This window comes from Myxine glutinosa, chromosome 8 (assembly GCF_964187855.1).
Source record: "Myxine glutinosa chromosome 8, kmMyxGlut1.1, whole genome shotgun sequence".
NCBI lineage: Eukaryota > Metazoa > Chordata > Myxini > Myxiniformes > Myxinidae > Myxine > Myxine glutinosa.
This window is the reverse complement of record NC_136268.1, coordinates 33507925-33533258: the sequence shown is the minus strand read 5'-3', so window position 1 is coordinate 33533258 and position 25334 is coordinate 33507925. Positions and strand designations below refer to the sequence as shown.

General features: G+C 46.8%; 1 protein-coding gene across 2 annotated transcripts in view; it reads left to right on the top strand.

Annotated features, from left to right (window-relative positions):
- Positions 1-25334, top strand: part of LOC137432402 (putative Polycomb group protein ASXL2) — a 122951-nt gene that overhangs the window by 69600 nt on the left and 28017 nt on the right. For both annotated transcript variants that reach the window (XM_068124301.2, XM_068124302.2), the window contains 2 exons: positions 11858-11963; positions 12982-13123. In XM_068124301.2, coding sequence (XP_067980402.1) covers positions 11858-11963; positions 12982-13123 — 248 coding nt within the window. The remainder of the gene's footprint in view (positions 1-11857; positions 11964-12981; positions 13124-25334) is intronic.

Sequence of the window (25334 nt, the reverse complement as noted above, 5' to 3'; positions counted from 1 at the left end):
GCTCACAACGCCGCCAGGGCTAACCAACACCTAGCACATTTGCCGATCGGCACGTAAATCCCGCCTCATCACGACCGCCGACGTCATCCGAACATTCCCGAAGAGAGATTGGACTCTGCCCCCCCCCCCCACCCCCCTGACTACTCTTAACGAGGAGGCCATGCCCCGGCCTTCGTTTTTGGTGGAGGCGCGATGGGATGATTGATAGCGCTCGGTGATTGGACAGAGAGTGACGTCATCATGGAAAATTTGAGAGCTGGAGGAAAAAAAGACGGGTCTCGCCATCTTGGTTCCCTCTCTGTCTCTGTCTTGTTCTGTCTCTCTCGTTCTGTCTCTCTCGTTCTGGCTCTCTCTCGTTCTGGCTCTCGTCTCGAGTGGGCGCTGTCGTCCCGAGTGGACGCTGTCGTCCCGAGTATGCTGGTGAGGAGCCGTGTCGGTTCTTTTGGACTTTTGCAATGTGGAAGGAGGAGGTGTTGGTTGACGGTGGTGCTCTGCGGAGAAGGAGTGGGTCGCGAGCGAAACAAAGAGGGATCGTGCCTGCTTGCCTCACGCCGGCGGCTGGCTACAGGCGCGACTCCGCGCCATTTTGTATTTCCTGTGCGTGGTTTGGAGACTACGAACGACCAGCAAGCCTTACCAGCCATTTGGGGACGCAAAGCTGAGTGCTGGCCGATTACCAAAGCATTATTTATTTTCTTTTACTTTTGTTTCCCCTTTGTTTGTATATGAGTCTGAATGGAGACGTCTCAAATTCGAAAATCATTTTTTTACCTCGCATTCATTTTATTTGGGTTACATGTATTTTCATTAAATCATTATTTGTTGAATCTTACTTTTCTCGTATTGTGGATTTTTCTGTCCCGTCTTTGTGTTTGTGGGTACGGATTAACCTCTGTGTGTGTTCTCGATTATTTAAGGCTTGGGCCTTCCCACACGCGCCAAAGGCAATCCCGCCAAGGTTCGGAGTACGCCTCGGAGTTTAAGCTTGTTTCGGCCATTCGTCCTCGGGGTCTTAACCCCGGTTACACGACAATAGACAGTAATATGACCAGGAGCTATAGCCTGAGAGTAAAGGAGAGTTAAGACGGTGTTGAGGCAAGAGCCTTTCTCTAAGTAGTAAATGCATGAAATGATCTCCCTGCAAAGGTAGTGGCAGCAGAAACAGTAGACAATTTTAAAATTGAGTTAGATAGGTATCTATAATTAATGGGGATAGGGGTTACTGAGATATTGGAACGATTGAAAAAGCTTGATGGCTCCTTCTGCATCTAAGTTCCTTGTAAATTCCTCTTAACCTTGAACCACACTGGTAGAACTCTTAAAAATAGTAGTTATGTGCTTTAAAGGTGCATGTTGTTTTCCAATAAATAAATGAGATGGTACTTTGAGTCATCCTCTTCCATAAATTGGAATGCAAACATAGCAATAAATTTCATCAACTCCTTCCCCCTCTCCACACTTTCACAAACCCTTCACACCCCCACCCTCTCCCCACCTCCCCCCACCAACCACTGATCTTTCACTTGTCCACTTTTTGGTTCCTGGATCTTTGCCTGCTTTGACCCCTTTTAATTTTGTCTTCTGCAGTTAACATGCATTTGTGCCATGTGTACTCTAACCAATTTATGTTGTCGGATCAATATCGTCCTGTCAGCCCAACGGTTAACACCGCTGGATGATGAAAAGTCATAACGGTCCTTAATCCCCTGGCATGTAGCCAAATTTGGCGATTGGTCCATTGCGCGCCGGTGAGGGAACCAAAGCGCTTACCTGGACGGATCCACACGGGTTTATTCCCAAACCCACGCATAAATAAACACACATGACAAATGAGAAAAATGCCACAATAATGAATTAAATTAAATGCAAGACGATAAAATCCTACTTCGAGGGACCCTCCACGTTGACTCCAAAATAGGCAAAGGGAAAGATAAAATAAAATATTTTAAGCCGGCCGGCACTCAGCTTTGCATCCAGAAAGGGCATGTCGGAGCCTGGTGGTCGTCGGACCCCGAAGTCACTGCACGGGAAACACACAAGATGGCACGAAGTTGCTCTCCGCGTTGCCACAAACATGAAGTAGTTCGTGTGGCTGGTCCTCTTTTGGTCCCCACTCCGTCCGAAGCGCAAAGAGCCCCGCAAAACGCCACTAACACCTCCTCCTCCAACGCCACAAAAGTCCACATGAGCTCCAAAAAGTTCTCCTCACGATTGCACACGAGCCAGGAACAGCCAAGCCAGAGACAAAAAGCGACCGCCTGAGACGAAAGTCAGACCGAGAGAGAGAGAATGAGCGATTATTTTTCTTTTTTGCTCGAATCTTCTCTGTGACGTCACGCCGTCCAATCGCCTGAGCTCCGTCGAATCTCCCCATGTCTCCACGACCAATGACGAAGCTCGGGGCGTCGCCTGTTGGTTACGATAGTTTGGAGGCGGGGTTTATTTGCCGATCGCTCGGCCTGCTAGCAGGGGACGATTGTTGTTACGAACATGGTTTTTATGGCCGGCCTTGTTATAATAGTAGAAACATAGGGAAAACTACGGGAGCAATCACAGACTGGTGAAACTAACTTTAATCCCTACCTAGTTAACAAAGCTCCACACCCCGTGTGAAGACACATAATCTTAAGTTCCAGTTTCCCTGCTTAAATGCATTGAGATGTCTCCTACGTGTCCACGCTCCATGCTATCCCTATACAATCCTACCTGTACTATGGTATTTCATCATCTACCCCCCCCCACAAACATAACAATATTGTGATGTGTGCAGTTTCTAAAATCCTGCTCACACGGGCCGCACCCCAGATGCCTGAACGGTAGGGTAAATTGCTAACTCCGCAGACCTTTATTGTACTTCATTACTATGTGCAATTACCCGTGCCTTTGGCTCCCTCGTTCTCAAACTATTCCATTGGTGTGGAAAGAAAGCATTTCCACATGCTTATGTTGGGGTCGGGATACAACAACAACAACAACATGCATTTTAAAGGCCATTTTCCCTGCTAGAGCGGGGGTTAGCCTTGCGGTCCCCATGACAATCTTCTCCATTTTGCCCTATTTTCTGCATCTCTCCTTGTTAACCCCCTTGCCCGCATTTCTTCTTCCACCATCTTTAGCCAAGTCTTTCTCGGTCTTCCCCGTCCTCTGCTTCCTTCTACATTCATTTCCACCACTCTTCTCAACCAGTCACTTTCATCCTTCCTCAACACATGACCAAACCATCTCAACCTGTTCCTCTTCACAGCATCAATCACAGGCTATATTCCCATCATCTTTCGCAATTCATCATTTGTCTTCCTCTCTCTCAACGATACTCCGCACATCCGTCGAACCATTCGCATTTCCACCCTTTCCAACCTTCGTTGCTGCTCTATGTTCATTACCCATGTCTCGATCCCATAAATCATAACACTTCTCACACATGCAGCATACACCTTTCCCTTCAGCTTCAACGACACTCCCCTCCTCATCAGCACACCACTCAATTCCCGAAACTTCTTCCATGCACATCTCACTCGAGCAACCGTTGCCGAGTCTGATCCACCTTCTCCATTCAGCATGTCTCCGAGGTAGCAAAATGTTTTCACACCTTCCAGCTTCACGCCGTCTCCAAGATCCAACTCAACATTTCCTCCATCTGCAGCTCCCTCTGTGCACACCTTACATTTGAATGTAGCTGCCACACTGGTTAATGACCCTCTCAGACCACTACATTTTTTATGAACCCACTCAGCGCACATTGTACATTGAATGGAGTTCACTCCGACACCCTTCCTACACACAGCACAGGGCCACTTCCCAGTTCTTTCCACCTCACCACATGCTTTACCACTTGCCATCACCTTCGTCTTTCCGATATTCACCTTCAGACCTACTGTCTCCATACATTCCTTCCACGTGTTCATCTTTTCCTTCAGTCCATCCATACTTTCCGCAATCAACACCAGATCATCTGCATACAACAACTCCCACGGTAAACCCTCCTTTACGTTCTGAGCCAGCACCTCCATCACAGCTACAAATAGTAGTGGACTTAGTACCGACCCCTGATGCACTCCCACCTTCACCTCAAACTCACCACTGTTCCCGTCCTTCGTCCTTACAGCTGTGCGCGCTCTTTTGTACATTGCCATCACTACTCTGATCAACCATTCCTCCACTCCTAACTTCCTCAATGCCCATGTCAATACTTTGCGTGGTACCCTATCGAATGCTTTCTCCAGATCAACAAACCCAAGAAACAACTGCTTCCTCTTCTCCATGTACTTCTCCTGCAACTGCCTCACAATGAAAAGCGCGTCTGTCGTTCCTCTTCCTGGCATGAATCCAAACTGCATTTCGTCGATCTTCACTTTCTTCCTTATCCTCCTCTCCAACACCCTTTCCAATACCTTCATTCCATGCTCCAATAACTTTATCGCTCGGTACGAGCCACACTCCAGAGGGTCACCTTTCCCCTTGTATAGAGGGACGAGGGTACTCAGTTCCCAATCCACTGGAATGCGGCCTTCTTTCACCACCAGATTACAGATCTCTGTCATTCTCTTCACACCCCAACTTCCTGCTGCCTTCAACATATCTCCCACAACACCCGTCGGCCCTCCCGCTTTTCTACCCTTCATTGCTTTTATCGCTTCCTCAACTTCCTTCTCAGTTATCTTCTCTGCCGGTCCTAAAACTGGGTTACTCTCTATGTTGCCATCCCATTCATTCTCTGTATTCAACAGCATTTCCATATATCTTTTCCATCTTCCTTTAATTCCATCTGGGTCGACAACGATTTGTCCCACTTCATCCTTCAAGCAACTCACCCCCATCACATCACACCTCTCTTTCGCTATCTGCTTTGCAATCCTGAATACTGCTTTCTGACCCTCTTCCGAATCCAAGCGTTCTCCGAACGTTTTCCTACATGCCTCCTGCGCCTTTGCTACCTCTTTCTTTGCAGCCTTCCTGGCTGCCTTATAAATTTCATGCTCTGCTGTTTCTGCTCCCGTACCCTTCGCCTTCTGCCACTCCTTGAACTTCTTCCTCTTCTCGTCAATCCTCTTTCCAACTTCATCATCCCACCACCATGTTTCCGAGTGCCTCGGTGGTCCTTTTGTCCATCCACATACCTCACCAACGGCTCCCAACAGACTAGCTTTCATCGACATCCAACCACTTTCAAGCTCAACCACATCATCCTCGACCCTACTCAGCCTCTCTTGTAATGCCTCCCTTACTGTCACCTCTTTCAACCTCCACACCTTCATTCTCGGTTGGTACTTCACCCGCCGAGCTCTCCTCGCACCTTTCACCCTTACGTCGCAGACAACCAAGTGGTGCTGTGAAACAGCCTCCTCCCCCGTGATCACCTTTGTGTCCCGGAGGTGCCCCCTATCTCGCCTACGCGCACCATCAGGTAGTCAACGGTTGTCGTCGACCCACCTGATGTGTATGTAACAAGCTTATTATCCTCTTTCTGGAACTGAGTATTACAAATCAACAAATCAGCTCCATCAGCAAACTCCAAAATCCTTTCACCTTCTCCATTTCTCACACCATATCCGTAACCCCCATGAACTCCGTCAAAACCATCCATACTCCTTCCCACGTGTCCATTTAGGTCTCCTCCTACCACAACAACTTCCTCATCTTTCACGTTTTCCATCAGCTTCTCTATCGCACACCAGAACTTGTCCTTTTCTTCATCGCTTCGACGAACCTGCGAAGCATATCCCGAGATGACGTTCACCAAGAGCTTTCCAATCATCATTTTCACCATCATCAACCTATCACTCACTCTCGTCACACTCACCACACTGTCTACAAACTCCTCAGAAAACAGGACACCAACACCATTCACGCCCTCCAGGCACCCTTGCCACACAAACTTGTATTTCTGTCCCTGCCTACCCTTCACCATTCCCACACCACTTCCCTTCCATCTCGTCTCTTGCACACAACACATGTCCACTCTTCTTCTGACCAATACTTCCACCACTTCTCCTGATCTCCCTGTCATTGTCCCTACATTCCATGTCCCAAACCTCAGAACCGATCTCCACTTAGGGCTGTACCCTGCCCATATGTACTTGTAATTGTCATGGTTCCCTTTTTGGTTCATGGTTCCCTAAAATGTCGGAATGATGGGCACAAAATAGCTTCAAGCAGAAGGGATGAATAACACAACTTGTGAGATAAATAGTGACATGTTGGTGTGGTCCAGCCTACATTCTGAGGTGTCGTGCACTGCGTGCAGTGCACCGGCATGGTGGCGGCAGATTGTAAAGGCGCGTACAGGTGATGGTTAGGACGTGAATAGGCACGCCGACAGTTTCTACAACTCCGTGCTCTATCCAACGTGTTGCATACCACATACTGCTACAAAGTATTTCCGAGTACTCTCCCTCCTGCTTTCTATATCTCTCTCGGCTCAAAACTAACGAACAACGACCGTGGTGCCCGAGTGTGCTACCTTACATAGCTCCATGAGGAGCGGGCAATTTGTACAGCCTTTTTGCACTGTGCAGCATGATCTTCTGTGTCACAAAATAGTCCTGCTGGTCCCGGTGTCATGGAAAGGAGGTGGGGGTTAGGGAGAGCAAGATTGTGCAATTCTGGAGGTATGGAGAAGTGCAGGTGGGTGTAAATTAGGATCTCACAATCAATACAAGTATGGAGGGCGGCAAACTGGGATACATGCGTTTGCAGGACCGACCTGTGGGCTTTTCACTTGTCATTGAAAAATACTCGCCATCGGCTTGGGAATAAGCCAACATTACCCCTTTACACAAAAAGGTGCAAAAACCAATCCTTGCAACTACAGACCAATCAGCCTGCTCCCGATAATCAGCAAGGTCATGGAATCCATCATCGCTTTTGACATCAAATCCTTCCTCTTCTCCAATGGCTTGATCTCGGATCAGAGGATCAGAGCAGGGATTCATAATTTGGATTCAGACCAGGTCATTCTACTCTGGAGATGCTGCTTCTGTTGTCTCAACAATAGATGGAGGTCCTCAATGCCAAACAGGAAATCAGAGCTGTCTTCCCGCCTTCGATACGATCTGGCACCCCGCCCTGCTCACCAAACTCTCCTCCTATGGTATCCATGGAAACCTCCACGCATGGCTTGCAGACTTCCTCTCTGGTCGCAGTCAACATATGGCCCTGAATGGCTTCTCTCATCTCCCCTTCCTGTTCAGGCTGGAGTTCCTCAAGGCAGTGTTCTGGGCCCTGTGCTTTTTCTGGTCTTCATTAATGATCTCTCCGACTCTCTGGAAAACCCTCTCTTCTATCTCTTTGCTGATGACTCCACTCTCTGCCACTCCATATCTCAACCCTCAGATCGGCAGGCAGCAGCCTCTTCACTCTTTGCAGATCTGGACAAGATCTCAAACTGGTCAAACAAGTGGAACATGTCTTTCAATCCTGACAAACCTCACACTCTCACATTGTCTCTCTGAAAAGACCGCCTGGACAACCCTCCCATATACTTTCTCAACAATCCTCTCAAAGAAGTTCTGTCACTCAAACTTTTGGGTCTCTCCATCTTTTTTTTTTTTTTTTTTGTATACTGAATCGAGGCTCGTGAAAGAGCTAACATTTACTTCACAAACAAATCAACCAGACAAACAAAATATATAAAAAGAGGGAGCGGAAGACAAGATGGGGAGAGAAGGGGAAGCACACAACCACAACATTTGAGAGCAGGGAGAAGTGTGGGAGAGAGAGGGCTTGGGGGCAGGAGGCATGGGAAGGGGGGGGGGGGGGGGAGGGAGAAGTATAAAACACAAGGACACCAAGGACTTCCAGGACAGAAGTTGGTATTTCAAAAAAGTGGAATTGGGGTGAAATTAGTGGGGGTAGAAAAGATCAAGGTTTTGGATGGGGGAAGATAAGAGATGGTGGTGAACAGCTGTTTTAAAGACCTGGAGGGTGGAGTGGGATTGAAGAGAGTGAGGGAGTTTGTTCCAGAGGCGGGAGAAAAGAGGAATGAAGGAGTGAAGGTGAGCAGAGAGTCTTGATTTTGGCAGTTTAACCATAAGATGGTTGCAGGCAGATCTTGTGCGACCTGTAGGAATATTTGCGGGACAGAGCCCAGAGAGAGCTGGGGGGGCAAGGCCAGAGAGGAGTCGGTAGAAGACGGAAAGACCACCAACCTAACCTGCCTGCGGTGAGTGAGTGAGAGGCCCTTGGAGTTAGCTTCATCGCGGGAGATTCCAATGATTCTGAATGCTTTGGTTTCAACAGCGTGAAGACGAGCTAGGTGTGAGGCAGGAGCACCACCAGCCCAGAGGGGAGAGCAGTATTCCATTGAGCTGCGGATGAAAGCCTTGTATGTGGTGAGGAGCTCAGGTGTGCCAAGGAAGGACTTCGCACGACAGAGGATGCCCAGTCGGCGACTGGCTTTGGAGGCCAGATTTGAAATGTGGTTTTCCCAGGAAAGATCATGGCAGATAGTGAGACCCAAAAGCTTGAGTGACAGAACTTCTTGGAGAGGATTATTCAGAAAGTGGATGGGAGGGTTGTCCAGTCGGTCTTTTCGGAGAGACATCATAAGAGTGTGAGATTTGTCAGGATTGAAAGACATGTTCCACTTGTTTGCCCAGTCTGTGATTTTGTCCAGGTCTGCAGAGAGTGAGGAGGCTGCAGACTGCCGATCAGGGGGATGAGGAATGGAGCGGCAGAGAGTGGAGTCATCAGCAAAGAGATAGAGAGGATTTTCAAGAGAGTCAGAGAGATCATTGATACAACAACAACAACAACAACATGCATTTTAAAAGGCCATTTTCCCTGCTAGAGCGGGGGTTAGCCTTGCGGTCCCCATGACAATCTTCTCCATTTTGCCCTATTTTCTGCATCTCTCCTTGTTAACCCCCTTGCCCGCATTTCTTCTTCCACCATCTTTAGCCAAGTCTTTCTCGGTCTTCCCCGTCTTCTACTTCCTTCTACATTCATTTCCATCACTCTTCTCAACCAGTCACTTTCATCCTTCCTCAACACATGACCAAACCATCTCAACCTGTTCCTCTTCACAGCATCAATCACAGGCTCTATTCCCATCATCTTTCGCAATTCATCATTTGTCTTCCTCTCTCTCAACGATACTCCGCACATCCGTCGAACCATTCGCATTTCCACCCTTTCCAACCTTCGTTGCTGCTCTACGTTCATTACCCATGTCTCGCTCCCATAAATCATAACACTTCTCACACATGCAGCATACACCTTTCCCTTCAGCTTCAACGACACTCCCCTCATCATCAGCACGCCACTCAATTCCCGAAACTTCTTCCATGCACATCTCACCCGAGCAACCGTTGCCGAGTCTGATCCACCTTCTCCATTCAGCATGTCTCCGAGGTAGCAAAATGTTTTCACACCTTCCAGCTTCACGCCGTCTCCAAGATCCAACTCAACATTTCCTCCATCTGCAGCTCCCTCTGTGCACACCTTACATTTGAATGTAGCTGCCACACTGGTTAATGACCCTCTCAGACCACTACATTTTTGATGAACCCACTCAGCGCACATTGTACACTGAATGGAGTTCACTCCGACACCCTTCCTACACACAGCACAGGGCCACTTCCCAGTTCTTTCCACCTCACCACATGCTTTACCACTTGCCATCACCTTCGTCTTTCCGATATTCACCTTCAGACCTTTTGTCTCCATACATTCCTTCCACGTGTTCATCTTTTCCTTCAGTCCATCCATACTTTCCGCAATCAACACCAGATCATCTGCATACAACAACTCCCACGGTAAACCCTCCTTTACGTTCTGAGCCAGCACCTCCATCACAGCTACAAATAGTAGTGGACGTCGTACCGACCCCTGATGCACTCCCACCTTCACCTCAAACTCACCACTGTTCCCGTCCTTCGTCCTTACAGCTGTGCGCGCTCTTTTGTACATTGCCATCACTATTCTGATCAACCATTCCTCCACTCCTAACTTCCTCAATGCCCATGTCAATACTTTGTGTGGAACCCGATCGAATGCTTTCTCCAGATCAACAAACCCAAGAAACAACTTCTTCCTCTTCTCCATGTCTGGAGAGAGATCATTGATGAAGACCAGAAAAAGCACAGGGCCCAGAACACTGCCTTGGGGAACTCCAGCCTGAACAGGAAGAGGAGATGAGAGAAACCCATTCAGGGCCACACGTTGACTACGACTAGAGAGGAAGTCCGCCAGCCATGCGTGGAGATTTCCATGGATACCAAAAGACGAGAGTTTGGTGAGCAGAGCGGGGTGCCAGACCGTATCGAAGGCACGTGATATGTCAAGGGAGACTGCTCTAATTTCCTGTTTGGCATTGAGGACCTCCATCCATTGTTGTGAAAGCAGAAGCAGCATGTCCAGAGTAGAGTGTCCAGGTCTTAAACCAAATTGATGATCAGAGATCAAGCCATTGGAGAAGAGGAAAGATTTCATATCTGAAGCAATGATGGATTCCATGACTTTGCTGATAATTGGGAGAAGGCTGATTGGTCTGTAGTTGCTGGGATCTGTTTTTGCACCTTTTTTGTGCAAAGCGGTGATGTTGGCAGATTTCCAAGCAGATGGAAGATGACCTTGAGCAAAAGAGAGGGTGAAGAGAACAGAGAGAGGGAGTGAAAGAGCGGAAGAACAGGATTTTAGGACCCGTGGGCTGATGCCGTCAGGTCCATCTGCCATGATGCATCTGCCATGATGCATCTGCCATGATCTTTCCTGGGAAAACCACATGTCCAAGCTGGCCTCCAAAGCCAGTCGCCATCTGGGCGTCCTCCGTCGTGCAGTCCTCTCTGGGCACTTCTGAGCTCCTCGCCACATGCAAAGCTTTCATCCGCAGCTCAATGAAATACTGCTCTCCCCTCTGAGCTGGTGCTCCTGCGTCACACTGAGCTCGGCTTCACACGGTTGAAACCAAAGCATTCAGAATCATTGGTATCTCCTGCAATGAAGCTGATTCTGAGGGCCTTTCTCTCTCTCACCGCAGGCAGGTTGGTGGTCTTTCTGTCTTCTACCGACTCCTCTCTGGCCTTTCTCCCCCTGCTCTGTCTGTGCTCTGCCCCCCAAATATTCCTGCAGGACACACAGGATCTGCCAGCAACCCTCTTCTGGTGAAATTGCCAAAATCAAGACTCTCTGTTCACCTTCATTCTTTAATTCCTATTTTCTTCCGACTCTGGACAATCTCCCACACTCACTTCAATCCCTCTACTCCCTCCAGGTCTTTAAACAGCTGTTCACCACCATCATCTTACCCCATCCAAAACCTTGATCTTTTGTACCCCCGTTAAAACACCCCAAATCCACCTCTTTCAATCCCCAACTTTTCCTGAAATTCCTAGTAGTGTTCATTTGCTTTAAACCGGCGTGTACCCCTCCTTGCCCCTCCCACAGATCTACCGACGTCACTGTTCTCTCCTGTTGTTGTGCTTGTGTGCTTCCCTCTCTCTCTCCCTCTCTCTCTCCCTCTTGTCTCCCACTCCCTTCATTGTATGTTTTGTGTGTCTGTGCATGTTTTCATGTTCAATGTGTTAGCTCTTACGCGAGCCTCGATTCTGTATTTTAAAAAAAACAAAAAAAAAACAACTAATGTGCGGTTAATGAAAACTTTTCCCACCAAAGCCGGGCAGTTCAGGTTCAACATATTTTCATTTCCTTTTTAGCTCTACATAACTGCCCCCCCCCCCCCCCTTCCTCTTTTCGCATGCACACAACCTTACCTTCCAAGAATCATGCTGTATTGTCAGTCAGCCGCCTACTTTCGTTAATTTCCAACTGCTCGAGATTCATGGAGCATTTATTGTAAACAGCAGTCACCTTCTCCCCCCCACCCCCCTCTCCTATCCCCTCCTCCCTCGCCTTCCAGGTGAATTCACTCCTGAAGTACAACTTCGCCTGAGACAGGAGCAAGACAAGGAAAAGCCAGTGCAGCAGTGGAAAGAACATTTCTTTGAGGATTACTACGGACAAAAGTAACAGACTCTCGCATCGTATTGTGATTCTCATTGCATCAGTTGGTGATGTTTATCATTTCTGGCCTGAAACACCACCAAAACCAAATCCTTGGGTTGTCACGGCAATGCTTAATTTAAACATTAATGTTTATGCCTCAGCAACCAAAGGTGCCGGAGGTATTGTTTTCTGGTGCCCATCCATCCATCCGTCCGTGCTTGCACGTGTAGCAGATTTTCATTTCCGAGATAACTTGTGAACCACTCAAGGGATTTTGACCAAACTTGGCACAAGTATGTACTATAAAGCAAAGATGAACTAATTCGATTTTTGGTTCAAAAGGTCTATGGTCATGTGACCTTCAATTGAAAATCTTTGTTCCCACAATAACTTGTTAAAAAAAAGTAAGAGATTTCAACCAAACTTGGCACAAGTATGGGTTGCTATACAAATATGAACCTTTTAAATCTTGGGTTCAACAGGTCAAAGGTCATGTCCCTTTGAAAATCAATCATCAAAATCCCTTTGAAGATCGTAACTTGAGTTAGTATCATCTAATGCTTCTCTTAAAATTTTTGTTATCTTGATTGATGTGAGCTGTGACATTTCAGTTTTAATAATTGTTTTGTACTTAGTTTGGTACACTTTTTGGATGTCAAGTTGTTGAGAAGATGAAATGCAGGAGGAAAGCATCATGGATTATATTTTGTTTCCTTTAGTTGTTTTGCCATGATATAAATGTGCGTTAAAATCTCAGTAAATTCTAGTTATTTTTGTCACAGAAATCTGAAAGGTAGTTGGTGCACAGTTCTTGGTTTTGAATACATCAGCACATTGGGCTGGTGAGGGTAAAATAGGGCAAAATGGAGAAGATTGTCATGGGGACCGCAAGGCTAACCCCCGCTCTAGCAGGGAAAATGGCCTTTAAAATGCATGTTGTTGTTGTTGTATTGGGCTGGTGAGAATTACAGATTTGCATTTTGTATCGTCTGATATTGTGTTCAAAAGCTTTTTCCATTTATATTTTTTCGTTTGAAGATCTGGTCTAAGTACGATCAAGTCCAAGTGCCTCGTGGATGGTTCGGACGGCAGAGAATCACATGTCTCGTGCACACCCAACGGTACACCTGAGAAGTCGGAGGGGACGTCGCCGATTAAAGTTCGAGATCCAAAAGCATTGGTAAGTTTATGTTTGCTCTACATGGAGTTGCTACCACAGACTCTCAAGTTGCTTGTTTTTTGTCACAAATGGGAAATTGGTGTAATTTGATATCTTCCCCCTTTTTCAACCCTCTTAAAACGTAATTTCAAAAACCGAGGTTTTTAGTCGAGGCTCGTGGAAGAACTAAAGAACGAGTACACTGAATGGATCAGGATGCAACAGGACAAAAGGAACAACAGAGACAGGGGGGAAACACCACAGGTAGAAAAGATCATGGTTTTGGATTGGGGACGATCTGCAATGGTGGTGAACAGCTGTTTTGAAGACCTGTAGGGAAGAATGAGATTGAAGAGAATGTGGAAGTTGGTTCCACAGGTGAGAAAAAGAGAGGAAACAATGGGTTTCCTCCTTTTTCAGTGATCAAGGTGAGCAGTGATTCTGGACTTCTGGAGTTTCACCAGAAGGGGGTTGATAGTGGCCCGTTTTGAGCCCTGCAGAAACCTGGAGGGTGGTGGGGGGGGACAAAGCATGCAAAGAGCAGATGGTGCAAGACCAGAAAGGAGGCGGAAGAAGACAGATAGACTGCCCACCCGTCGGCAATGGCGAAGTGATGCGCCCAGTCAGCTTCGTCGTGGGAAATTCAAATAATCTCAAAGGCCTTGGTTTCCATGGCATCAATCTGAGCAAGATGTGAGGCATGGGAGCCAGCCCAGAGAGGAGAACAGTACTCCATAGTCAGGCTCAAAAGCTCAATAAAATGGGTTGAGCCTGACATGGCATGCTATACTTTTTGTTTGTGTTTTTTCTATTAATTTGGACATTAAGGTCTGCTGAATGAGAGGTCTGCTCTGCCGGAAACCTTGCGAAAAAAATTTGTGGCCATTTTTGTATATGCAGCCTTTATTTTTTGACCCAAAAATGAGACGTTTTTTTTCTTAAAATCCTCAGTGGGTTGTGTAGGCTGTAAATAAATGCATCCCAGATACACAGAACACATGTGTTGACAACATCAAGTTGAGAAATACACTTACAAAACCTTTCCAAATGATTTAGAATCATTTTTATGCAAAAGCGCCCCCGATTTTTTTGCATTTTTTCATTATTTTCATCTTTACTTCATTAGTGATCAACTATGCCCTGAGTTATGACATCAGCCAATGTGTCATTCTTTTCACCAAACATTATAGTCTTTCCACAGTAAACATTCTGAAAATCAAACCAAAATCAATGGATCTGTGGTGATTTTATTACCCTTACGCTAAAACATCCTAGAGACATACCGTATATTTAGCATCATGGTAGTTTATGTCCATTTTATTAAACATCCTGGCCAAGGCATCTTTTTAATTTTAACAGAACCCTGTGCCCCCAAAGAAAATACTTGTAACACAAGAAATACAAAACAGCAAAATGATTTTTTAAACAAAATGTACACAGGATGACAAGCCAACAAAACAATGATCGTTACACAGCTGAATTTGGATAGATTAGTGACCAGTATGTAGAAAAAAAGAAATTAAACTTTAACTGAACAAAATAATTGAACATAACAAAATTAAAAATTCCTGTTAACAACGTCTGTAATATCACATGAAATTAACATTGCACTGAACAAAATAACTTATAATGTGTAATGCATGTCACTGTCTTCGATTGTGAGTTCAATCCTTGAACATTTGTTGGGGTCCCCGGTGCAGAGACATGCGATGACACACTTCACATTGGCTCTCGCACAGGAGCATCCTCGGGCACACATGCTTTTCTTGCAGTGACAGTATTTGGTGCGTTTGAATTCTGCAGGTTTTGCCTCCTTCAGCATCATGGTTGCCACTAACTTACCATTGACAAGCTCTCTGCCAAAGTCAGTGGCAGCAGGGTAGGTTGGCTGAAACATGTGTGCTCGCTTGCATACAGCCAACTGATGCAGGGCTCGGCGAAGGTGTAACTGGAAGGCATCTTCGGTAGGTGGAAGACAACGCATATCTCCTTTGATGTTTCCAAAGAGATGGGCTCGCAGTGCATCCAAATTACCACCGAAATCACTCCTCTCACACAGTGACACCATGTATCGCCTAGCTGCTGTCACAACATCTTCCTGAACATCCAGGCTTTCTTCAGTGTCACCGTATCTGCACAGGGGCAGAAGGTCTGCCAGGTGATCAACGGCAGTTTTGTCGGCACGCCTTTTTGCTCTTCTGTAGAGATAGCTCACTGTGTCACATCCAGTCAGTATGTAGGTGCTGAGGAGCATGGATGTAAGATCTGCAGCTTCAACATCATACTTCACTGCCAGGGCTTCGGCGATTGCATGAGCAGGTAGGTAGATATCCATCTTCTTCACCCACAGCTCCTGCAGGCCATCCAGGTGTGTGATGTAGTATATATACATCATGATCATGATCCCGGTGTGTACCCCGGTTTAGAATAGGTGCGCCGTATCCCTGCGCATCGTAAGAGGTGACCAAGGGTTGGCGTCAGGAAGGGCATCCAGCCATAAAAACATTGCCTCAAACAGGGAACCATGATTGTCATGGGGCCTGCAAGGCTAACCCCCGCTCTAGTGGGGAAAAATGGCCTTAAAACGATCATTCATTCATATTCATGATCACGTCTGTGTCAGTAGCTACGACTACAGCCCGTTTGTGGTGCAGATGTTGTACTGAGTATGCAATGTGGGCAAACATCCTGGTATCTGCCTCCTCATGCTTCTCACATGACAGTTCTGGAAGCTCAACCTGACAATCTGCTGACAACAGGACAGTGCGACCAGGATCACGGAAGATTCCACCAAGAACTAGAACGCCACTCAGTAGAGCGTATACTCCCGCCGTGGGTTTAGTTGGAATAATACGTTTTGTTTAACATCCCCTCTCCCCAAAACAATAAATGAAAAAGAAAGTAGGCCCGAACTGTCAGAGAATGTATTTTGATATATCTCGGAATTAGAGGAGAAAAACATCATTTAAGAATAAGAATAGAAGCTTTAATGCAGTAAAACAGAAACAATCTTTCCCCAAAAAAATTTCCAAAAAAAATTCCTGGATCCGGAATAATATCCTGAGCTTCACCAAAAACTAATCAATTCTTCCTTATCCCAAGGGCAATCATCCCACCAACTTTCATCCAAATCCATTGAGAACTTTTCCAGATATCTTGTTCACAAACACACGAACACACACACACACGGACACGAGTGAATGCATTACTCCCTGGCGGGAGTAATAAGTGTGTATCCTGCAGGAAGGTACTTCAGGTACTTTACTTGCAGTTCATGGAAGGTGCTGCTCCCAAGATGTTGGTGACGCTGGATGAATGCCATGGCATCTACTACCATTACAACTGGCTTATCGGACGGTGGCAGTCTGTCCACTTCCCTCCATGAGCTGCCAAGGGATGTCTTGATTGCAGCCAAGTAGTCAGCCTTGTTCCCTTTACGCATGGCATAACCTTGGTCAAGGGATGGATCTGGCTCAAACAGGGAGGCTGGGCAACTTGTCCACTCATGACTGAAGACCACCTTCTTGTCTTCATCCAAGTCCTGCACAAAGTACAGGTTTCAGACAACTGCACTCTCTTCCTCGTAGACCTTCTTGGCTTTGAGTGCCATGGACAGTGACTTTTTGGGCTTTGCTGCAAATGTGGCAAGTTTTATTGGGGCTATTTTCTCACTGTCTGTTTTTCTTGCTGCAGCCAGTGCCTCCAGTCCTTTTTCACGGGCGCTCACCAAGTCTGCAGATGCAGCTTTGTGGCCTGTTGAGAGGTTCATCAGCTCCTGTTCTTCACATGTGAATGGATTGATCATCTGGTTGTTGATGACATCTGTTATTTTCCTAACACTTTCAGCCTCCATTGTGCCTTGGCTGTTGGAGTCCTCATGGTGTTTGGTGTCATCCATATCCAGGTGTGCCATAGCCTTTGTCTGCTCTGACACTGCTGTCAGAACTGGAAGAGCTCGCAAGTATTTCTCCATGACCGCTAGCTGCTGACTGATGCCAGTGAAGAGTTTTGTCTTGGTATCACGGTTGTAGGTTTTCTCAAGTGCCATGTCTGTCCAGACACCATTGAAACGACCTTCTGTTTGATGTACAGTGAACTGCCCATCCTTGAATTCCCTATGGATATTCGGAGCCAGTGTAGGTAGGCTTCTCGTTGCTTCTAGGTAGTGGGGCAGGCAGGATACATACTTGTAGTGGCCAGCAGCTACAAGGTATGGTAACATCTTTTCTACTTCAGCCAGGTATTCCTCCCACAGGCCTGCATGCTCAGCATGGATGAACCGTTTCAGAATCATTACCATGTCCATGTACATTAGCCATAGCTTTGTGGTAGGTGACGTACCTACTTCATCAAACTCAGCCATCAAACATGACAGCTTTTTCAGTTGGTCGGTTGCATCAGCACATGTAGAAGATGCCTTCTCTACATCCTTTTCTGACAGGGCATCTAGGAGTAGCTGGACATTGATGGCAAGCACAGACATGCACTCCAGGTCCTTCTCTTCAATGATCAACCATCTGGCAAATGCTTCCCAGTGTAGGGTGAACATGGCTGCATGCACCATAGTGTGGGCACGCAGCATTGCGTAGTAGTCTTTCCCACTGATGATCTTGTTTGCTGTTCCACGGAGACAGACATCAGCTTCTACCATGATGTCTTCGATTCCAGTGGCCTGCATCAAATGCCCAATTGCTCCCAGGAAATTTTGAGCAATATGGAAGCCACCCATGCGCAAGATAAGTTTGGCATACTTCTAGGGGTTCTTCTTTTGCAGACCCAGAACCACTTCATAGATTGCTTGGTTGCATGTGATGATGGTGACCTCTTGGCCCTGTTTTCTTGACACATCCATGCAGTACTGAACTGACTGTTCAACCACATCTGGGTCCGTTAGCCACAATTTTTTTTAGCAAGATGAAAATAATGAAAAAATGCAAAAAAATCGGGGGCGCTTTTGCATAAAAATGATTCTTAATCATTTGGAAAGGTTTTGTAAGTGTATTTCTCAACTTGATGTTGTCAACACATGTGTTCTGTGTATCTCGGATGCATTTATTGACAGCCTACACAACCCACTGGGGATTTTAAGGAAAAAAACGTCTCACATTTTTCGGTCAAAAAATAAAGGCTGCATATACAAAAATGGCCACACATTTTTTTCGCAAGGTTTCCGGCAGAGCAGACCTCTCATTCAGCAGACCTTAATGTCCAAATTAATAGAAAAAACAAACAAAAGGTCCATGTCAGCTTCTCTCAAATTTTGGTGACTGGATCCCTGACTACCATGTCTCCAGTACTCCATGTGGATGAAGGCTTTTTAGGTGGATAGGAGCTCAGGTGTGCCAAGGAAGAAAATTGTACGACGGAGGATGCCCATTCAGCAGCCGACTGTGGAGGCGAACTTTGAAATGTAGTTTGCCCAAGAAAGATCATGGCTGATAGTGAGACACAGGAGTTTGAATGACTGAACTTCCTCAAGAGGATTTTTAAGACATTAGAAAGGAGGGTTTGCCAGACAGTTCTTTCGGAGAGAGAAAGTGAGTCTTTCAGGTTTGTGAGTGTGAGATTTGTCAGGATTGAAAGACATATTCCAAGTGTTTTTTTTTTTTTTTTTTTTTTTTTTTTGTATACAAGATCGAGGCTCGTGAAGGAGCGAACATTTATCACACAGAAAGACAAACCGACACATAACCGACAAACCGACACATAAAACAAAAAGCATCGGGAGCGGTAGACAAGATGGGGAGAGAGGGGGAAGGACACAAACACAACATTTGAGAGCAGGAACCGAGAGACATGGAGACATCGAGAGAACTGTGGGAGGGAGAGGGCTTTGGGGGGGAGGCATGGGAAAGGGGGTGGGATTTGGCCAGCTTGTTTGGCCAGCTTGTTATTTTTTTTCAAGTTAGAAGAGAGAGAAGAGGCGCAGTTTGCCTGTTAGAAGCATGAGGGATGTCACGGCAGAGGGTGGAATCATCAGCAAATATATAAAGGGGATTTTCCAGAGAGTCAGGGAGATCATTTATGAAGATCATGAATAGCAGCCGATCTGCATGAATAGCAGTCGATCTCGCGAGATCTTGTCGGGGCGGTCACGGTTTTTCGAAGCTGTTCCACGATCTTCACGCATGCTCGAAGTTAAGTAATTGTCACATTTGTATTTTTGTCGAAACTGTATTTATCTTACGTGTGTATACCTTTTGCGTGTCCCTCGGAAGATTATCGGTGTTAATCTTTCATACCTGTAAAAAATAGTCGAGTATTTCGTGCCACGCGGCCTAGTTGTTGAAGCTTCCGACCTTGAGACTTGGTTCTCTCTGGGCATCCAAAGCGGTTATTTTTTCATTCGTGTGTTTGTCAAATTTCAACTCGTTATTTTATCGTCCATGCATTATTGTTTGTTTATAGTTAGTTTTGGTTTGAATTTCCTGTAACTCGTAATTAATTAATCGTGTTCTGCTCCTCGTGTGCGGCCTTGTACCCCCGTCGGTGTTTGTTAACTTAAGTCCCCTACATCGTGTTTTGCTTGGCTCTTAGTTTTTTCCCTTCTACCCCGAACATAATACTCTTTGTCTAACGTTTTAAATCCCCACTCCCCCTCCCCCCCCCAAAAAACGAAAAAAAAAAAAAAACCAAAAACATTTATTTTTCCTTTCTCCACGTGTGCTGTTGTCTCATCCTGTACTTTCTGTCCAGGTGTGCTGTTCGCCCCGCCCCCATTATCTCCTTGCCATCCACCTTTTGCCCTGTTCACGTGACTCATAGTGGTCCATCTCGGCTCTCCCCCCCGTTGGTATTTTGTGCAAATAAGATTGTTCACGGTTCTGTTTAAATATTATTTAAATATGTTTAACCTTTCCCCTTCAGTGTTTTATTCAGTGGTATATTACAACACGCTGTTTTTCTTCCTATTTAAAAGGCTTTTCTCAATTTCCTCTCCAACTCATTCCACGTCAAAAAAAAGAAATTCAATCTCTTATACGTCTCCCTCACTACATGGTCTAAATTCTCATTCATTCCACCCCTCCTCCATCGTTCTGAATCGGATTGCTAACTTGAAAATCACAACAAAGCCAATTTGTTACCAATGTTCGTCTTTCATTAATCATCCACTTCCTAAACTCCCCTCTTGCCCCTCCCCTCCAAATCCCCCCCTTGCACCTACACTCCTAAACTCCCCCCTTGCCCCTCCACTCCTAAACTCCCCCCTTGCCCCTCCACTCCTGAACTCCCCCCTTGCCCCTCCCCTCCAAATCCCCCTCCTTGCCCCTACACTCCTAAACTCCCCCCTCACTCCTCCCCTTCAAAACTCCCCCCCAACCCCTCCCATTCAAATCTCCCCCCATACCATTCCTCTCCAATTCTCCCTCCTCCCCCCTCCTCCTCAAAGCTGCCTCATCATCACTTCGTCTCCCTTCTATCTCATACCTCCACCCCCCCCCCCCCAACCTTCTACTTTCCTCTGCCCCCCCTCAACCAACCCCTCACTGTGCCTCATCCCTTCACCATCAAACCTTTCATCCTCCTCATCCTTCCCTTTCTTGGAACTCTTCTGTAATCTCCGAGACACTATCAACTGCTCTCCCTACCTCCCCCTCTCATCCTTCATCTTACCCTACTCCTCCCCTCCCCTGTCCTGTACCCGATGCCCCCCTCTCTCTTCATTAACGGTATGGACCTCAAACATCCGGGGCCTTCGCTCAAACCTGACTGATCTCTCCATACAGGTTGCTTCTGACAATCCAGACTTGATCTGCTTAACAGAGACTTTCCTCCTTCAAGATGTCTCTGATTCCTTAATATCTCTTCCTGGTTACTCCCTCCTCCGGTATGATAGACCTGAGCCTCGTCCTGGTGGTGGGGTGGCTATCTTTATCAAAAACTCTCTTCCTCACTCTCCTTGCACTGCCCTCCCTCCTCCTCACCCCCAGGAGTACCTCTGGCTACGGCTTCCTCTCCGCTCCCACCTTCTGTTCATATGTGTTCTGTACCGTCCTCCAAACAGTGATGACTCCATTTACATTTCACTGTCTGACAACATGGACCAACTTCTATCCACTCATCCCAACTCTCTCTCTTCCTCATATGTGGTGACTTCAACTGTCATCATGCCAGCTGGTTGGGTGTGGGTTCCTCTCTCACCAGTCATGGCACCTCAGCAAAGGACTTCTGTGACTCACTGGGATTGACTCAATCTGTCAATTTCCCGACCCGGATCTCAGCCAATGGAGTATCTTCTCTTCTAGACTTGGTTATGACAAACTTCCCTGCTAATGTCTGCTGCTCTTCGTCTGCTCCAATCGGTTCTCTGATCATGTGCTTGTCAAAGTGGACATCTCTCTGGCCATTCTCAGAGAGCCTCCTCAGCGTCGACGAGTCTGGCATTTCACTCAGGCGGACTGGGACGGTCTTCAAGCAGCCATCAATCGTCTGGATTGGTCTCCCATCTCCACTGCCTCTGACATCAATTCTTCCTGGGAATTCTTCCAAAGCAAACTGCTCTCTCTCATGCACAGATTTATCCCATCACGTCTACAGTTGTCTTACCCTTCCTCCCGTCCATGGTACACTGAATCTTGTGGTGAGGCAGATGCCCTGAAACAACTTGCCTTTGCCTCTTGGAAGGCTAATCCAACTGAAGGCAATCTCAGTTCCTTCCACCACACTCGGAACAAGTGTGTGTCTACCCTCAGGAGTGCCAGGAAGCACTATCTCTCCACACTCAAGAATGAACTCTCAAACCTGTCTCCTTCCTCCAAATCCTGGTGGCGTCTGGTCAAATCCGTTTCTGGTGTTTGTTCCCCCTCCATCCCCTCCCTTACCTCAAATGGCCACACAGTTGACATCGCACGTGACAAAGCCGAATGCCTCAACTCTGTGTGTTTGCCTCAAAATATTTAGTCCCACCCCATCTCTCTCTGTTCCCACCTTTCCCAGTCGAACCCAACTGCCCCTGGACTCTGTGGCCTTCTCTCCTAACAAGGTGGAGAAGTTTTTATCAAGCCTCGACTCTGATTCTGCAACTGGACCAGACGGCATCAGCCCACGGGTCCTAAAATCCTGCTCTGCCGCTTTATCTCACCCTCTCTCTGTTCTTTTCACCCTATCTTTTGCTCAAGGTCATCTGCCAGCATCCTGGAAATCAGCAAACATTACTGCTTTACACAAAAAAGGTGCAAAAACAGATCCTTGCAACTACAGACCAATCAGCCTGCTCCCAATTATCAGCAAAGTCATGGAATCCATCATTGCTTCGGATTATCAGCAAAGTCATGGAATCCATCATTGCTTCGGATTATCAGCAAAGTCATGGAATCCATCATTGCTTCGGATTATCAGCAAAATCATGGAATCCATCATTGCTTCGGATTATCAGCAAAATCATGGAATCCATCATTGCTTCGGATATGAAATCTTTCCTCTTCTCCAATGGCTTGATCTCTGATCATCAATTTGCTTTCAGACCAGGTCACTCTACTCTGGACATGCTGCTTCTGCTGTCTCAACAATGGATGGAGGTCCTCAAAGCCAAACAGGAAATCAGAGCTGTCTCCCTTGACATATCACGTGCCTTCGATACGGTCTGGCACCCAGCTCTGCTCACCAAACTCTCCTCCTATGGTATCCATGGAAATCTCCATGCATGGCCTGCGGACTTCCTCTCTGGTCGTAGTCAACGTGTGGCCCTGAATGGATTTCTCTCATCTCCCCTTCCTGTTCAGGCTGGAGTTCCCCAAGGCAGTGTTCTGGGCCCTGTGCTTTTTCTGGTCTTTATCAATGATCTCTCAGACTCTCTGGAAAATCCTCTCTATCTCTTTGCTGATGACTCCACTCTCTGCCGCTCCATTCCTCTTCCTTCAGATCGGCAGTCTGCAGCCTCCTCACTCTCTGAAGACCTGGACAAAATCACAGACTGGTCAAACAAGTGGAACATGTCTTTCAATCCTGACAAATCTCACACTCTTACTATGTCTCTCCGAAAAGATCGACTGGACAACCCTCCCATCTACTTTCTCAACAATCCTCTCCAAGAAGTTCTGTCGCTCAAGCTTTTGGGTCTCACTATCTGCCATGATCTTTCTTGGGAAAACCACATTTCCAAGCTGGCCTCCAAAGCCAGTCGCCGACTGGGCATCCTCCGTCGTGCGAAGTCCTTCCTAGGCACACCTGAGCTCCTCACCACATACAAGGCTTTCATCCACAGCTCAATGGAATACTGTTCTCCCTTATGGGCCGGTGCTCCTGCCTCACACCTAGCTCGGCTTCACGCTGTTGAAACCAAAGCTTTCAGAATCATTGGAATCTCCCGCGATGAAGCTATCTCTGAGGGCCTTTCACTCACTCACCGCAGGCAGGTTGGTGGTCTTTCTGTCTTCTACCGACTCCTCTCCGGCCTTGCTCCCCCAGCTCTCTCTGTGCTCTGTCCCCCAAATATTCCTACAGGTCGCACAAGATCTGCCAGCAACCCTCTGATGGTTAAACTGCCGAAATCTCAGCTCTCTGCTCACCTTCACTCTTTCATTCCTCTTTTCTCCCGCCTCTGGAACAAATTCCCACACTCCCTTCAATCCCACTCCTCCCTCCAGGTCTTTAAAACAGCTGTTCACCACCATCTCTTATCTTCCCCCATCCAAAACCTTGATCTTTTCTACCCCCACTAATTCACCCCAGATCCACCTTGTTTGAAATTCCAACTTCTTTCCTGGAAGTCCTGGCAGTGTCCATATGTTTTATACCTCTCCCACCTCCCCTTCCCATGCCCCCCCCCCCAAAGCCCTCTCCCTCCCACAGATCTCTCGATGTCTCCATGTCTCTCGGTCCCTGCTCTCAAATGTTGTGTTTGTGTCCTTCCCCCTCTATCCCCATCTTGTCTACCGCTCCCGATGTTATATGTTTTATGTGTCGGTTTGTCTTTCTGTGTGATTAATGTTCGCTCTTTCACGAGCCTCGATCTTGTATACAAAAAAAAAAAAACAAAAAAAAAAAACAGGACTGGGCCCAGAACACTGCTTTCGGGCACTCCAGCCTTGGCAGGGAGAGGAGATGAAAGGATTCCATTGAGTGCCACACGTTGACTATGAGAGTGGAAGTCAGTGAGCCATGCGCGGGTTCGGCCTTGGATGCCATCGGCAGATAATTTGCAGAGCAAGACGGGGTGCCAGACTGTATCAAAAGCACGAGATGTGTCCAGAGGGAAGGCCCTGATTTAATGTGTGATATTGAGGGCCTCCATCCATTGTTGGGTGAGCAGAAACAACATGTCCAAGGTGGAATGACCTGGTCCGGAACCAAATTGGTGATATGAGATGAGGTTGTTAGAGAAAAGGAATGATTTTATGGCAACGGCGATGATGGATTCCATGATCTTGCTAATAATTGAAGTAAGCTGATAGGTCTGTAGTTTTAAAGGGGATCATTTTATGTACCTTTTTTATGTAATGCACTGATTTTTGGTGGATTTCCAAGCAGGTGGAAGATGACCTAGCGCAAATGACAGTGTGAAACAGGCAGAGAGAGGATGTGCAGCAGCAGCAGAGCAGCTTTTAGGACACCCGAGCTGATGCAGTCCGGTCCAGTAGCAGAGTCAGAGCCGAGTGTTGAAAGAACCTTCTCCACCTTCTCGGGTGCAAAAGACATAGAGTCCAGGAGCAATTGGGTATGACCGGGAAGGATGGGTACCGAGAGTGAGGTGTTGAGGACAAAATATTTGGAAACAAACACAGAATTGAGGCATTCAGCCTTCTCACGGGCAGAGTCGACTGTGGTACTATTTGAAGTGAGTGAAGAGATGGAAGGGAAGCATACACGAGAGACAGACTTCACAAGGCACCACCAGGTTTTAGAGGAGGGAGACAAGTTTGAAAGTTCGTTCTTGACATTGGACAGATGTTGTTTTTCTGGCTGTCCTGAGCATGGACACACACTTGTTGCAGACTTTTTGGAATGCACTGGGATTGCTTTCGGTCAGATTTTCTTCCAGGTAGACAAAGCAACTTATTTCAGAGCAAGTGCCTCACCACAGGATACAGGTGACCGTGGGTGGGAAAGCCTTGCAATGCGAAACAAATAGGACAAAACAACGAACGAATTAGCATGAAACATTGCACAGGATAAAACATCATTAGACAAATGACACAACATAAAACGTGACAAATCCGGGCCAATTTTGGTATTCTCTGCATTTTTTTGTTTTTGTATTTTCTTTTTCATTCATTTTTGGTATTCTCTGGAA